Source organism: Prionailurus viverrinus, chromosome D1, assembly GCF_022837055.1.
Source record: "Prionailurus viverrinus isolate Anna chromosome D1, UM_Priviv_1.0, whole genome shotgun sequence".
Taxonomy (NCBI): Eukaryota; Metazoa; Chordata; class Mammalia; order Carnivora; family Felidae; genus Prionailurus; species Prionailurus viverrinus.
The window spans coordinates 39,420,627-39,436,774 of NC_062570.1; the positions used below are offsets into that span (position 1 = coordinate 39,420,627).

General features: G+C 39.1%; 1 protein-coding gene across 6 annotated transcripts in view; it reads left to right on the plus strand.

Annotated features, from left to right (window-relative positions):
* MRE11 (MRE11 homolog, double strand break repair nuclease) overlaps positions 1–16,148 on the plus strand; it is a 76,507-nt gene that overhangs the window by 53,448 nt on the left and 6,911 nt on the right. For all 6 annotated transcript variants that reach the window (XM_047878320.1, XM_047878317.1, XM_047878321.1 and 3 more), the window contains 2 exons: positions 7,749–7,807; positions 10,845–10,912. In XM_047878320.1, the coding sequence (XP_047734276.1) occupies positions 7,749–7,807; positions 10,845–10,912 (127 nt within the window). The remainder of the gene's footprint in view (positions 1–7,748; positions 7,808–10,844; positions 10,913–16,148) is intronic.

The window sequence follows — 16,148 nt, forward strand, 5'->3', positions numbered from 1 at the left end:
AAGGGGACCTATTTTTAATAATAGCATAAAAATATAATAAGCTGTTTTTAAATTTTGAGATCACTCTAAGTTGTTAGTTTTATAAAAGTAACATTGTTTGGGGTTTTTTTCTTAATGTTTGTTTGTTTGTTTGTTTATTATTCATTTATTTATTTATTTAGAGAGAGAGAGAGAGAGAGGGAAAACCAGCAAGTAGGAGAGGGGCAGAGAGAAGGAGAGAGAGAGAATCCCTAGCAGACCACATGCTGGCAGTTCAGAGCCTGACATGGGGCTCAAACCCATGAACCATGAGATCATGACCTGAGCCAAAATTAACAGACTGAGTCACCCAGGGGCTCCTAAAAGTAACATTGTTAAAACATGTGGGTATATGTTTTTGTTTACCTAGCATTCATAAAATGCATACATAGCCATATGCATTTTATTTATGTTATCTATTATTGAGGTTAATTATTGTCTCATTCATAGCTAGGATTAATTTTAGACAGATTGGAGAGTTGGACTAAATCTTACACAATGAAATTTTATCAAGTGTAAATGTAAACTGCATATATGTTCAAAAGGACGGCTGTATAAAGAGTTGTGAGAGGTATGTGAGTTTAACCACATACTTAAATAAAAAAGACTAAGGTCAGTAAGAATGTGCAGGTCCTCCTAACTGTCCGTGTTTACCGGTATTTTAACAATATTAATAGAAGTAGTGCCTCTTTGTAGCAAGGATGTTTTTCCTCTGTACTTACTTTTGGAACTGTGTTTCAAGAAGGATATCAACTACATATGATCATTCAGAAGAGAAACCATATAATAGGAAAAATGGTAGAAGGAACTTGAGATATCTAACCTGGGAAGAATTTAGGTCTTTATATAAATTCAACTCTGTCCTGTGAAAGATAGAATGCGTTTGATTTGTATAGTCCCAAAGGCAGTGGTGTTAAATATTTTTGAGTTCTGGATTCTTAAGAATCTGATGAGAGCTGTGTCTCTTCTCCTTAAGTAGGTGCTCAAGTGCAGGTGCACTCATTTCCAAAGGATTCTGGGACTTCCATGAAGTTCATCCATGAGCTCCAATAAGGATAGATTGGAAAGACTAGAAGCTTACAGATTTAAGTTTATTAACTGATAAAATGGATCCAGAAGACTTAAGAATATACTTCACCTACTCCCTCATCTTATAGGTGGGGGAGCTCAGCTAAGCAATTTGTACTAGGTTGATAAAGCCACTAACAATAGTCCTCATAATATCTGATATTTATGAGAGAGTTACTGCATGCTTCTCAACAGCTCTCTGGTTAGATACTTACATTCTCTCTCTTTTAGAGAAAAGGGAACTGAGGCTTTGAAAAGATAGGCAACTTACCCACAGTCTCACAACTGGGAAATTTTAAAACTTGGATTAATCCCACATTCCCTAGACTCTAGACTCCAGAACCAGGAGTTAGTCACTACTTGACCTTTGAACCACACTAGTTTAAGCTGTGTAGGTCCACTTATATGTGTGTGTGGGGGGGGGGGGGGTGTCTTTTTTTTTCTTCGATAAATACAGTACTATAAATTATTTTCCCTTCCACGTGATATTCTTAATAACATTACCTTTTCTCTAGTTTACTTTGTTGTAAGAATACAGTATATAATACAATGTGAAAAATAAGTGTTAATCAACTGTTTATGTTGTCAGTAAGGCTTCCAATAAATAGTAGGCCATTAGTAGTTAAGTTTTGGGGGAGTCAGAAGTTACATGGGGATTTTGGATTGTTCAAGAGTCAGTGCCCCTAACCCCTGAGTTGTTCAAAAGTCAGTTGTACTACTGGTTTCCAGAACAAGGTAAGATTAGATACCTACCGACTAGTTCTCAATAGAACAGTCTTTGCATTATACAGAGTAACCTGTCTAATTAATGTGAAGATAGAGTCGACTGCCCCAGAAGGAAGTGAATTATGACGCTATCAGAGGAAGTTTTCCACATTATTGGATGGCAACTGACATTGGAGGAAGGATAGAAACATTAGATCAAGTAAATGACTCTTAACCTTCTTATCGAAAGTTCTTTTGCTATGTTTTTCCTCGGTGATTATTCAGTACTTGAGGAGAGCCAGCTGAGATCCTTGTCTTTACTCCAAAAGCATGCTGTCTTTGTTGCCGTTTAGGAAATGGCATCCAAAAAGGTGCTCTTGCATTCTTGGCAGGACTGAGATAAAGCCGAGAAGGAGAAAAATCAAAATGAGCAGCAGAGAAAGGATGTAGGCTGAGTTCAACAAGTCAGTCACACTTCTATGTTTGTTTATGTAGTAGTCTCTACATAGTGGGGTTATTTTACAAAATGTTCATTATAAAAACAAGAGCAGAGAGATATAGGAAAACAAAGTGAATAAAATCTGTACACTTTCATGTTAAGCCACCACAAATTGGTTAGCATGTGACACAGAGGCATAGATGTTATAAATTACCCGCCTGTCCCTCAGCCCAAACTGCCTTTTTTTTTTTCTCCTGGCTTAATTGTTTTATGCGAAGCTTTCCTTGGCACCAATGGGCAGAATTTAATCACTTAAAAATGAGTCTTTTGTTGTTAGGAAATGAGCTATATCAGTTAAGCTTGTTGCTTGCTTCCCGCCCCCCCCCCCCCCCGCCCCAAGTAGTCTGTTTTTCCTCCAGCCAGCTGTATTTGGTGTTCTGCGGTTTCTCTACATTGATTCTAGATAGGGGATTCTCTTTTATCCTGCTTAGCATTTATTGGGCTCTATGAAACTGAATTGGTGTCTTTCATCACTCCTACGAGTTCTCTCCCTTCAGATACTACCCCTGTGCTCTTCTTTTTCTCCTCCCTTCTGGGTCTTCACTTACATCAATACAAGAATCACTCTGTCCCCAAGTGACTATTAATCTCTCTTGTATCTTCCATTGTTTTATCTTCCTGTGCTGTGTGATCTTCGATTGACCCATCTTTTTTTTTTTTTTTAAAGTAAACTCTAACCCCACTGTGGGGTTCGAACTTACAGCCCCAAGGTAAGAGACACATGTTCTGCCCACAGAGTCAGGCAGGCTCCCCACACCCACCTATTCTTAAAAGTGTCCTTTAAATGTTTAATTTTCATTGTTTTTTTTGTGTGTGTGTGGAGGTAGAAATTCACATAGTTCTTTTGAAATATGCTGTGTGATTTTAAAAATTCCTTGCAGGTATTTTTAAGCCTGTCTGTAATTTTGTGTGTGTGCATAGTAAGGATACTTGTTTTGTATTCTGTGTCTAAGAACCTAGTGTCTGAATGTCTTTGGCCTCTTTTTATTGTCTATTTCTGATTTCTGTGTCTGTTGTTTCTCATGTATGGTGACATGTTTCCTTGCATATTTTGTTATCTGTTGTCCCTAAAAAAATCTCAGCAGGAATAATTTGAGGTCAAGGATGAAGGTAAGGTCCTCCAGACATGATTCCTATTTGTTTCTCCAGGCCTCTGGGGGCACCACAAGTCTTAGACCACATTAAACTATGTTTAAATTTATGACTTGAGGTTCAGCCAGCTGATATGTACTTGCAAAATCCTATTTACATCTGCTTCCCTCTTAACTGTTGGGGTCCCAGCTTAAGGTAGGGAGGAAATGCATTAGCCACCCCCACCTTGTCTTGAGCAGGCCTTGACCTATTGTAGATAGCTCTTCCTTTCTCTATACAGAGCTGTCAAGACCAGTGTGAACATTTGTCCGGATCAACAGGTCCCCAGGAAAAAGGATTCTGCTTGATTCTCTGAGTTCGAGCTTTTTTTCCATTTTTGCCTGTTACTTGTTTATGTGATCAGCAATTAAATACCATTCAGAATTTTTTTTTTTTTTAATGTTTGATGGAGCATTTTGGGTTGCTTTGAGCAGCAGTGTTTGTCTCAACAACCTAGCCCCCAGTAAACAAGTAGCAGAGGTTTTATCCGTGTTTTCTTTCTTTAAAACTTACATGTGACTGCCTCCTTTGCATCTAAAACTTTCTATCTCATACGGTTTTTTGTGAGCATTTTTTCACATTCTGCCATCAGCTCCTTTCAGAACTACTGCACTTGTGAGGCTTTCCAAAGACCTTCTTTCCTGAGTCCTGCTGTTACCCATTGATAATGTGGAGTAAAGCTTCTGTTTGCATAGAGAAGACAAGAGACCAGTTACAGTGCCTTAAAATGTTCACCGATGTTCATTTTTTTTAAAGTAATAATAGTCATTTGTAAAAAGCAGCTGTAGATAAAAGACAAATTAATGTGAAACTTAAGATTTCCTGAATTATGTTTAGGAGAAAATCTAAATGTGGTGTCTTTTGCAGCAGACAGTGAGGTTAAGAACCTGGGGTTTGGAGTCTGACATGGTATGGTTGGCCAGCTCTTCACTGGCTGCCTCCATGCCCTTGCCCCGGCAAGCACCGGCAGAACAGGGACTGAGTCATTCTTTTTCATCACCGTATCCATAGTGCCTGGCATAGAGCAGATGACCATTAAATACTGGAGAACGACTGAATAAAAACCCCTTAGAGATTGTATAGCATAAAGGTTAAAAGCATGGTTCTAAAGTCAGAGCTATTGGTTTGAATTCTGACTCCTTGATTTACTAGCTATGTGTCTTTCAGCACATTAATTAGGCTTTCCATCTTCAGTGTCCTCATCTGTAAGATGGGGTGATGATTGCATTGATCTCATTGGGTTATTTTGCAGATTAATGAGAAAATACATGTGGAATATTTGGTGTAGTATATATACATATTAAGCCCCCAGTAAGAGTAGACTGTTTCTATTCTATAAGCTTCGGATCCCTTAGCTATAAAATTGACAGTATAAAATTGACTCCACAGAGAAGTTCAAAGTATCAAAAAAACTTACACATGTACGTTACTTCGCACAGGATTTAGTAAGAATCCAAGGGAATGATTGCTGCTATTAGTATTAGTGGCAATGTTTACAATAAACTTAAGAAAATGGATGTTGTATAAATGTTAGTCTAAATTTGTCTTTTATGTAAATTCATTTGGTCTAATGGATTTACAATTGAACTGTCTCCAACATTGAGACTTTTTTTGAAAAGTGAAATAGACTTTTTAACACACATGTGTAAAACATTTTCATTAGGTTAGATTTGGTGGTAAGTCTCTGACAAAATAACCATGGGGTACTAACTGTATCTACTATAACTTCAGGACAAAAGCATCTTTAAAACTATAGCTTCCAGTTCCCTACTGTAAATGGAGGTATGAAGAGATACATAAAGGTAAAATTCTATTATAACAAGCCCAATGGAGTGTAGAGATTTATTATTGTACCGGAATTGTATTGGGAAAGGTAGATATTACACTTACAGCCAGGAGCAGTTATTAAGAGTTGACAGCCCAGAGTTTTCCATTGAAGGTTTTCTGTAGAGGATGGTGACTGAGTGAGTGGTACCTCTAAAGACTCTGTGTTCGGATTTAATTTACCATCCTGGCTACCACTACTCCATCTACTACCACTGCTGCTAGCCACATTATTTGAATGCCTGCTACATCTAGGCACTTGCCCAAACGATTTACATGAACTGCCTCTCTTTATCTTCTCAACCGTTTTCTGCACGAATTATTAACACTATTGTATAGGTGGGGAAACTGAGACTTAAGGAAGCCAGGGGGCCTTGGCTATAGTTACCCAGCTAGTAAGTCAAATGAGTTTAACTCTACAACCACCATACTGTATTGCTTCCTAACAGAACTCACTGCACATTTTTCTGATGATTTAATTTACCTCACTGATACTTATTGGGGATAAAAAGATAGGGCTCCTGTTTTCAAGGATCTGAGAGTTTGAGGAGTCAATTAAAGGTCTTTTGAATAGAGTTAGAATGTGAGGCTCCAGTAATTGAGAGTAGAGTAGATAAGAGCTTTGCTTCTGCTCTTGATCTCTGTTCTCAAATAGACATCACAAGACTGGGAATAGAGCTTGGAATAGGAAAAATGAGCAGGTCATAAATTTAGGCTAGGTAGAAAGAGTCCTGAGTTTTCAGACGACGGTAATTTTTAGCTTTGTGGGATTCTTTGAGTGTTTGACTTTTTCAAAGCCTCGTATATTTTTTTTTCCTCCTCTTCCCTTGTTGTTTAGTTTGGGGGTTGTTTTGGGGGGAAACATTATTTTGTATTAGGAAACTGGTAAAGCTTGGGAGAAAATAAACCTCTAATTGGCATTTTGAAGTTTCTTCTGGGTTTTAAATATTATGCACCCAATTCTGGGCTTTTTGGAGGAGAGGGGTTAGTTCCCCACACCACCAAGCAATCCTTGGACATCAGCTGGGTTTCCTACAATTCAATTCCATCCTGACACTGCCTACCCAGAGGTAGCATCGCATTCCATGGGTTAAGGGCTGCTTCCATTTCACATGCTAATCATAGGTCTGCGTGGTTAAACTTGTGCTTCTGACTGGCTCTCAATCAGTTTTTCCCATAATTCCCTCTTTGGGTTTAGTTAATTTGCCAGGGTGGTTCACAGAACTCAGGAAACTAATTTATTCACTAAATTACTGGTTTATTACAAAGGATATTAAAGGATACAGATCAGCAGCCAGATAAAGAGATATGAAAGGGAAAGTCCTTGTATCCTCCGGGAGTTCAGGGGCTGGCACCCTGGCATGTGGAAGCTTTCTGATTCACTACCTTTAAGCTCGCCAGATCCCTCCTTTGGGTTTTTAAAGCAGCCTCCTTACCACTGATTGATTAAATCATGGACCATTGGTAATTGATTGCACCTCTGGCTCCAGGCTCCTTTCTTGGAAATCATGGGGTGGGATTGAGTTCCAACCTTTGATTTCCAGTTGGTTCCCTAGGTAAGCAGCCCTCAGCTGTAGGTGTAGTCCTAAAGTCACTTCATTAACATAGCAAAAGACAACTTTACAGCGCTCATTACTTAGGAAATTCCTAGGGTTTTAGGAGCTCTGCCACAAATGGGGACAAAGACCAAATATGTATTTCTTGGACACAGAATCCTAAGCAGGCTCCAGGCTCTGAGCTGTCAGCACAGAGCCCGACGCGGGGCTCGAACTCACAAACCGTGAGATCATGACCTGAGCCGAAGTCAGATGCTTAACCGACTGAGCCACCCAGGTGCCCCTGTATTTCTTATTATAAAATCTGAAAATCATGGTTTTGGTCTTTGGAAAAATGAAGGGTTAGCTAAACTTCATGATTCTAACTAATTTTATAAAGCTAAAATGTAAGGATTTAAAGGGAAGTTTTATAATAGCATAGAAGATACACTGTTTTCTAGAATTTTCCTCTGGACTGTTCCTTAGGTACAGAATATGGCTAACAAAGTAGAGGAATATAAGAAAGCGCTTACTGGAACCACATGGCTCCTAATATAGCCCCAGGGAAAGGTATTGCCAATTATAAGAGAAAGAAGGCACCTTCTGCCTTTTATAAGAGAAAGAAGGGTCACCTTCAATGTACGTGGAGTTAAATCCGTTAGGTGATCAGATTTTAGCTTTCATGTATTTTTCTATAAAATGTTTTTAGTGTAGGTATGTTTATGAACACTGCTTGTTACTATATTTGAATTAAGCCAGGAAATCGTGATACTGGCAGCTAGGCATTGATTTATTTGAACATATAATTTGATGTCCCTTTAGATTTTACACAATAGGAAATGGTTTTATAATTGGTCATCATGGATATTTGTAGATAGAGCTTACAAAATCTTCAGCTAAAGATGTGACAAATTTTCCTAAGTTATTTCAAGAGTAACATAACGGATGTTTCTTCTTTTGTATCATAGCCTTTAAATCTACAAGACAGCAGCCTTCCCGAAATGTTGCTACTAAGAATTACACAGAGGTAAGAAAAAAGTTTTTATAATTGGTTTTTAATAATTTATGCTCCTGCATTCTGAATTGTCAATTCTTTGATCAACAAAGTAAACAAGAGAAGGATAAGTGTGGAGTGTTAAAGCTAGGGAGAACTTTATGAATTATCAAGACAGGGCTTCTGGGATTTTTTTTTTTAATAATGGATCTCATGATTAGAAAGCCATAAATGTATGTATCCAGGAATATTTTTAAGGATAACAGTGTTGAGCCAGAAAGGTCCGTGTGTGGAATATTAATATCGCACATAGGAGTTCAGTGCATATGGAGGTCTTAGTAAATCTGGCTATCTTTTGTTATTTATACTCTCGTAGTACTGTGGCTTGTGCCTTGATGGCTTGGAGCTAGACTCAAGACAAACCAAGCGGTCAGAATCTGAGGGCCTCTGTGTTCAGATTTAAACATAGGCCCTCTGCACCTCCTTTGGATTCCAAGAATTTGTATGGGCTTGACTCCCCTATTTCCTTACTTTCAAAACCCACTCACTCCTAAGCCAGTGTTCTTCCTTCTGTGTCAGGGTTTCTCAGTAGCAGCACTACTGACCAGATAAGATTTGGACCAGGTGAGTTTTACTGTGAGGGACTGTTCTGTGCATTGTAGCGTTTTTAGCAACATCTTGGCCTATACCCTCTAGATGCCAGTAGCAAGCCCCCCTAATTGTGTCAATCAAAAATGTCTCCAGACGTAAGTTTCCAGAATAGGAGTGGGGGTTAAAAATCCCCTCCAGCTGAGAATCTGTGGTCTGTATAATACCTGCCCCAGCAGCATTTTCTCAAATTTCTTTTAATCTTTTGAGTATGTGACACAATTGATCACCCCACTTCTCCAGGAAACTTCTGTCCTGATTTTCATTTTGTTCTTTTGTCTCTCTTCATCTTCCCCCCCTTCTTCCTGTTGTCACTGATACGTGAGTGTACCAGTGCTAGCTTTTGTCCTGAGCTCCATTTTATTATTTACATTCAACTGTTGTCTGCTGTCACTTCAAGATCATCATATCTAAAAAAATTATCATCACATCCACACAGTAGCTTCTTTCCTAGAGTTTTCTAATATAAGGCAGGAACATGAGTTCAAAAGGAACAGGTGGTGCTAAACTAACTTTTTTTTCACTTTTTAACTGTGGTTACACATTGGTAGATTAGAGGAGTATTGAATACATTTGATTCCTTCAAGGCACAGAAGACAATCTTCTGATAGTTTTATGACAATGCAGAAATATTGGCTGGATTCATAGCTTCTTAGACAACTGCATTTAATGATTTTTATTAATAGTTCAGTGTCAGCCTGGAGGGGGAGATCTCAGGTGCTGTCTTTTCACTGTTTTGTCCTCGGCTTCATTAGTTAGTTGACGACATAGCAACTAAGTGTATTAAATGTCAAGATAACACTAAATGTAGAGGAAGAAGTAGTATTTTGGATGTTAGTATCAAGAATCACAAATATCTTTACTGGGGCCTAAAACTACCAAATGGTGTTTAACAGGGATGAATGTCATAGAAAGCTAGATATACAGTACTTTCCACATGGTCTTACACCAAATTTTAAACTGGAAATGGTCTCCTCACTAGAACCCAAGAAAATCACAGGCACTGTCTGCACGTGACCCTATGTGAGTCATTAACCTTAGGTGCCCTGGCTACCGTGGTGTCCAGGAGAAAGGCGAGCTCAAACACGTTGTATAGAAAGAATACCATTTATGATTGAAGACATTGGAGGGAGGTCAGGCTAAGCTTCAGTTTTAACAATTGCTCTTCATGGGGTTTCTGCCCCCTTTTTTTTGTGACTTTTTTGGTATATTTAAAAAAGATTTTTCTTGTGATTCAATTATTTTTTTTTATTAATTTTTTTTTAAACATTTATTTTTGACCACCTTACACCTGTCAGAATGGCTAACATTAACAACTCAGGCAACAACAGATGTTGGCGAGGATGCAGAAAAAGAGGATCCCTTTTGCATTGTTGGTGGGAATGCAAGCTGGTGCACCCACTCTGGAAAACAGTATGGAAGTTCCTCAAAAAACTAAAAATAGAACTACCCTATGACCCAGCAATTGTACTACTAGGCATTTATCCAAGGGATACAGGTGTGCTGTTTGGAAGGGACACATGCACCCCCACGTTTATAGCAGCACTGTCAACAATAGCCAAATTATGGAAAGAGCCCAAATGTCCATCAATGGATAAAGAAGATGTGGTGTGTATGTGTATATATATATACACATACACACCACATATATATATGTATATATATATGTATATATATATGCACACACATACATACATACATATAATGGAGTATTATTTGGCAATCAAAAAGAATGAAATCTTGCCATTTGCAACTACGTGGATGGAACTGGAGGGTATTATGCTAAGTGAAATTAGTCAGAGAAAGATAAAAATCATATGACTTCATTCATATGAGGACTTTAAGAGACAAAACAGATGAACATAAGAGAAGGGAATCAAAAATAGTATAAAAACAGGGAGGGGGCCAAAACAGAAGAGACTCATAAATATGGAGAACAAACTGAGGGTTGCTGGAGGGGTTGTGGGAGGGGGGATGGCCTAAATGGGTAAGGGGCATTAAGGAATCTACTCCTGAAATCATTGTTGCACTATATACTAACTAATTTGGATGTAAATTTAGAAAAATAAAAAATGAAATTTAAAAAAAAAAAAAGATTTTTCTTGAGATTCAGTTATCCTTTTTTTTTTTTTTTTTTTTTTTTTTTCTTTTTAAACATGTATTTTTTTAAAGAGAGAGAGACAAAGCCCAAGCCAGGGAGGGGCAGAGAGAGAGGAAGACATAGAATCCGAAGCAGGTTCCAGGCTCTGAGCTGTCAGCATAGAGCCTGATGCAGAGCTCGAACCCACGAACTGTGAGATCATGACCTGAGCCAAAGTCAGACGCTCATCTGACTGAGCCACCCAGGCGCCCCTCAGTGATTTATTCTTATTCAGGTGTTCCATTCCCATAAAAACTACTCCCTGTTTTGTTTTTCCCTTAGACGATTGAGGTGGATGAGACGGATGAAGAAGAAGACATGTTTCCTACCACTTCAAAAACAGAGCAGAGGTAGGTACGGTGACTGTGCAGAAAGAAACATCTGAAGAAATTTAAAATTATTCAGAGCTCTACTTACACATTTTTCTGTGCCATAGAAGTTTTAACAGATTTATTTTCCAACTGGTCAAGTAAATAGAGAAGTGAAAAATAGATGGTAGGCTGGTTCACAGAGTTGGTGCAGCATCATTACAAGTGTTTTTCAACGGAACTTACCCTGTAATCTGTTTCCTTTTGTCTGTATTACCCAAAGATTTTCCCGATGGAGTTCTGTATTCTGTCTAATTAACAGAAAATAATTTTGTATATTTCTTTATAGTTGATTTCAGCCTCTCTTCTTTGTTATCACATTTTTATATACTGAGTTACACAGGGTGCTGTGCTAAATAAACACTGAAAAGAGGATCATGTTGGCTTTTTCTGCCCTTGAAGCACTTGTGTGCTTTTCCCTGTCCTTTTGGTTTTTGCCATTTTTGCTGTTACTGTAAGGGTTGACTTAATTCACTATTGCCATGTTCTTTGTGTTCATGTTTCAGGTGAACACTGCTTAAGCTCAGTTAATGAAAATTTCTACTTAAGAAAATAATCAAGAGCTTCTCTTAACACAAATTTTCTGTGTGAACATTAAATTAGGTCTGATGGGGGACATAATAAATGTTTTAGCATGGTTATTGCCTTTAGGCAGCATAAATTATAGTGGAAAAGAGAGATGAACACATTTCAGTCCATTAAAGGATGATGAGTCAGTACATAATCGTGTGCGAAATTTTATGATATAGACTAGGTGTGAGTGCTTATAGGCCCTTAGAAAACGGAGCAAGAATTGTGGGCTATGAAAAAAGAAAAGGCTTTATAGAATGAGTAAAATCTACCTGAGATTTTGAAGATAGGAATCACCTGGAGCAAAGAGGTGGAAAAGGACAGCTGAGAGTGATGGCCTGAGCAGGAGCTGTGGCACTAAGGGGGAGAATGAGAAAAAACTCTGCCTCCGTGTTTCTCACACTGTTTTTCATGATCTCAGCCTTTTTTCGTTACCTAAGGATAAAAATTAAATTCGACTTAAATTAATTAAAATAGCCTAAATTTAATTTCTCCCTAACAAGAGAAATTAAATACTAAAGAATGAAATTTTGCTGGGTAGGATTGAGTTTGGGAAGAGTCAAAACCATTGTAGTATCTCAGTATTTTTCACCCACCCCATCTCCTGGGACCAGTTTTCATTCCTTGGGTGTGATGTTGACCCCACCAAGAATATATGCTTTATGTGAATTACGGGTCTGTGTTGGAAAAATTGGTAGGTATAGTTCCCTATCCACCTATTTCTAGGGTTAAACAGTATGCTAGGAGCTGGGGCTAGAAATACAAAAGAAATGTTTCCTTCCTTCAAGGAATTTCCACGTTAGCAGTACACTAATTATAAGGCACTAATAATCCAACAAGATGAATGTTTTATTCCAGTGCATTGAAATCTGAGGGAAGTGACAGTGTCTTCCTAGAATAGGTCATTGAAGGCTTCACAAAGAAGGTAGGTCACATCTGGGCCAATGATCAACAGATGTGTAGAAATGCTTAAAGGAAATTGTAAAGAATTTCTTCTGCCGTTGAAGGTCTTTCTAGCTGGGCTGAGAACCAAACTGACGTGAGACAGATTAACAGGAGAAAATCAAATTTAATTTTGTACATAGGGGGTAATCCACACAAACATGGCAATTCCAAATATATATGTCATTCTGAACTAAGGAGAAGGGGATGGAGGTCTGGGATGGCAAAGGGAAGGAAAGCAGTTCACAAGAAGATTATAAAAGTGTAAATGCTTAGTAAATAAATGTTTGCCGGGACATTCAGAATCAGTAGGACAAAGAGGACTTTGATCAAACAGGCCTTGCTAGGTTTCTCCTGTCATACCTTAATATATGTCATAATGTAATTATCTATGGTGATAGCTTTCTTTCTGGAACAGGTCCTCTACTAAACTCTTTGTAAGCATTTGAGGGAGAGGTAAAGAGCTTTTCCTGAATCTGCTGGGGTTTGATGGCTTCTTAACTCAAAATAATCTTCATGCCAGAGTGGCCCATCTTGGTGTGGCCTGCTCTTGGCCCCTACAAAGTTAACAGGATGCAGCAGTAAACAGTAATGTCATAGGCCACAGACATCTGCTCTGAAAGGGTGATCCGGAAAGGCCTCTGAGGAGGATACGTTTAGGCTGAAATCTTACTGAAAGAGACGTGGCCTTGCCTAAAGCACAGGGAAAGGCACGTGTAGAAGTCTCTTGAAGAAACAAGCTTACTGCAGACTAAAACATGGGAAAGAAGGGAGTTGGTATAAGAATAGGAGAGGCAGGAGTATATCATGAAGCAGGAACAGTTGAGCAAGGTAAGGAATTCGGACTTTATTATAAATGCAGGGGGAACACGGAAGGATTTGGGGAGAGTAGTGGCTCCGTGGGATTTACATTTCTAAAGGCTCCCGGTGGTGCAGGAGGCAGGGCACCAGCTGGCTGACCTGAAAGGCCAGTGCTGCTGTGGGGAGTCCCTGGACTCCCTGGAAGAGAGATGATGGAGACTTGCGCCAGAGTGGTAGCAGGGGAAAGGGAGAGAATAGATGGTTTCAGGTTATGTTGTGAGGTAGACGTGACAGCAGTTGGGGATGGATTGAACATTTGGAGTGAGGAAGAATGGCGTACCAGGGTTGATTTCCAGGTTTCCTATTTGAACACTTACTGCCATACACTGAGAAAGGCATAAAAGAAGAGAAACAGATTCTCGTAAAGGATGATTGGCAGATAATCAAAAATTCAGCTTGAGACATGGAAAGTTTGAGATGCCTGCGAAATTGACTTGAAGGGGGTTGGTTATAGGCAATTGGAGATCTGAGTCCAGAGCTGAGATCAGAGGTTAGGATGATCACAAAATTTACTTCTAAGCAGCATATAACTGATACACTGATACTTAATGAAGCCATTGGAATGGATTGATCACCTCGAAAGAGAAGGTAGAGACAAAAGAGGGCTTGTGTTCCAGTACCTGGGTTTCAACCGTTCGAATTTAGGAAAAGTAGAAAAGGCAACAAGAAGGACCTGAGAAAGACCCAGGAGAGTATAGAGTTGCCAAGGCCAATGCCAGCCTTTGTAGAAGGAGTACACAATACTGTGATGGGCTCAGACGCAGGTTAGATTGTATATTTGCAGTCCGTAGTTGAGGGTCATTGAGGTAGTTAGCTCATAGAAAGATTTACTTGAATTTCTCAGTCTTGAGTTACTGTCTTCAACTTGAGTCCAGTATCAATCAGGACTCCTTTGGTTCCAGTCGATAGAAACGTAACTCAAATTTGCTTAAGGAGAAGGAGATTTATTGAAAGAATATCCATACTTGTTCGGTCATTCTTGTCTTTAATTAAAGACAAAATCTGTGAATTAAAACACAAAAACACACTGCAAAGGTTTTTTCAGTGGCGCCTCAGTAGTTGAGAGGAAAAAGAAGTTTAGCTTGCATGAAGTCTTTATTTTTCATTATTGGATGGTGAAAATGCAACTTCAGTATGTTTGACATATATTTTCAGGGTATTAAAACTCATGATGTGGTTGCCATTTTGGGTGGTCTACTTTTCAGAAGAATAAATGTTGACTTCTTATCTACCTATGAGGTAATAATAGTAACTGAATTGCTCAGTCAGGCACTCTTCCAAGTCTTTACATGTGAATTAGCCTGTTTGGTGCTCACAGCCATGCCAGGTATTCATGGTTAGAGCTACATTATCCTGGGGTGCCTGGGTGGCCCAGTCGGTTAAGCACCCATCTCTTGATTTCGGCCCAGTTCATGATCTCAAGGCTCATGAGTTCTATCCCCACATCGGGCTCTGTGCTGACAGCACAGAACCTACTTGGGATTCTGTCTCTCCCTCTCTCTGCCCCTCACCTGCTCGCCCCTGCACATGGGCTTGCTCTTACTCAAAAAATAAGTAAATATTTAAAAAAAAACAAAAAAACTCTGTTATCTCCATTGTACCTTTGAAGAAGGCAAGGCACAATAGGTTAAGTGGCTTACCTAAGATGACCCAGCTAGTCACACAGCCAAGACATTCTGCTCCAGAACTGTCTCTGTTGTCACTTCTGAACTTAATAGATTAACCTCTCAAACCGTTGTGCAGGCAGCAAGAATCATTTAAATGATGAGAGGCAATTTAGAAATTAACATTTTGGCAGCAGATCTGAAATCAGCCATGGCAGATTGGCATTTCTGATGACAGCAACTGAATGACATGATTTAGGCTGGTTTTGAAGAATTATATTACTAATGGCAGGGTTTGTATGGTTACCCTGATTATAATTTACAGCAGTTAAGCTCTGCTGCTTCCTAGGTATGGACCTTGTGCAAGTTTTTTTGTTTTGTTTTGTTTTGTTTACTTTTCTGTGCCTGAGTGTCTTCATTTATAAAATGAATATACTAATATTTACTTCATAGGGTTATGAAGCTTAAGTGAGTTCACGTTTATCAAGGACTAAGTACAGTGCCTGGCACACAATAACAGCCCTGTAAGTGCTTATTAAATAAATTAAGTAACACGCTAGGGAAAACAAGCATAACAGGAGGAAGGGTAAGCAGTGAAAGCACTAATATGCTTGCAGTTAACTTGAAAACAGAAATAGCTTCCAGTTGTAAGATTCCTTTCTGCCAAATAGGCAATGGAAAGCCTGCTTTTCCCTAGAAAAAGTCGTTCCAAACTCTGTCCTTGTACTGAGAATAAGAGGGCCCTTCAGGTTTGATAGAGCTGGCGGATAATAACGACCCTCCCTTTAAAGCAGCAAGTACAAGAAGACCCAGCCCCACTGGGCCAGGGGGAGGAGCAAAGGTTGAGAGGATTCTATTAAACGTTGCACTGGCAGGGAACTAAGGTTTTTGTGGCACCTTTTATGTACCAGGCACAATATAAGGCCAATTTAACATGTTGCCCTGTGTTTATAACACTGCTACAACTGACTTACTGGCTGAACATCTCTAGACGAGGAACTCTAATTTATGGCCCCAAATGCTAGCTGAACAAAAATGGAGAAAACTTATACAACTCCTGGCACTCGATTTGATACACCCTTCTCCCTTTATTTCTTTCCCTCCCCTCTGCTGATTTCTAAGGATAGGGGATCCTTCACAGATGAGATCTGTAGGTCTGTGGGATCTCTGAACTAGGATTCTTGTTATGATAAGATGAGCCACCATCCATCATAGATGACTGGCTTGTCTCTGGGTTCCAT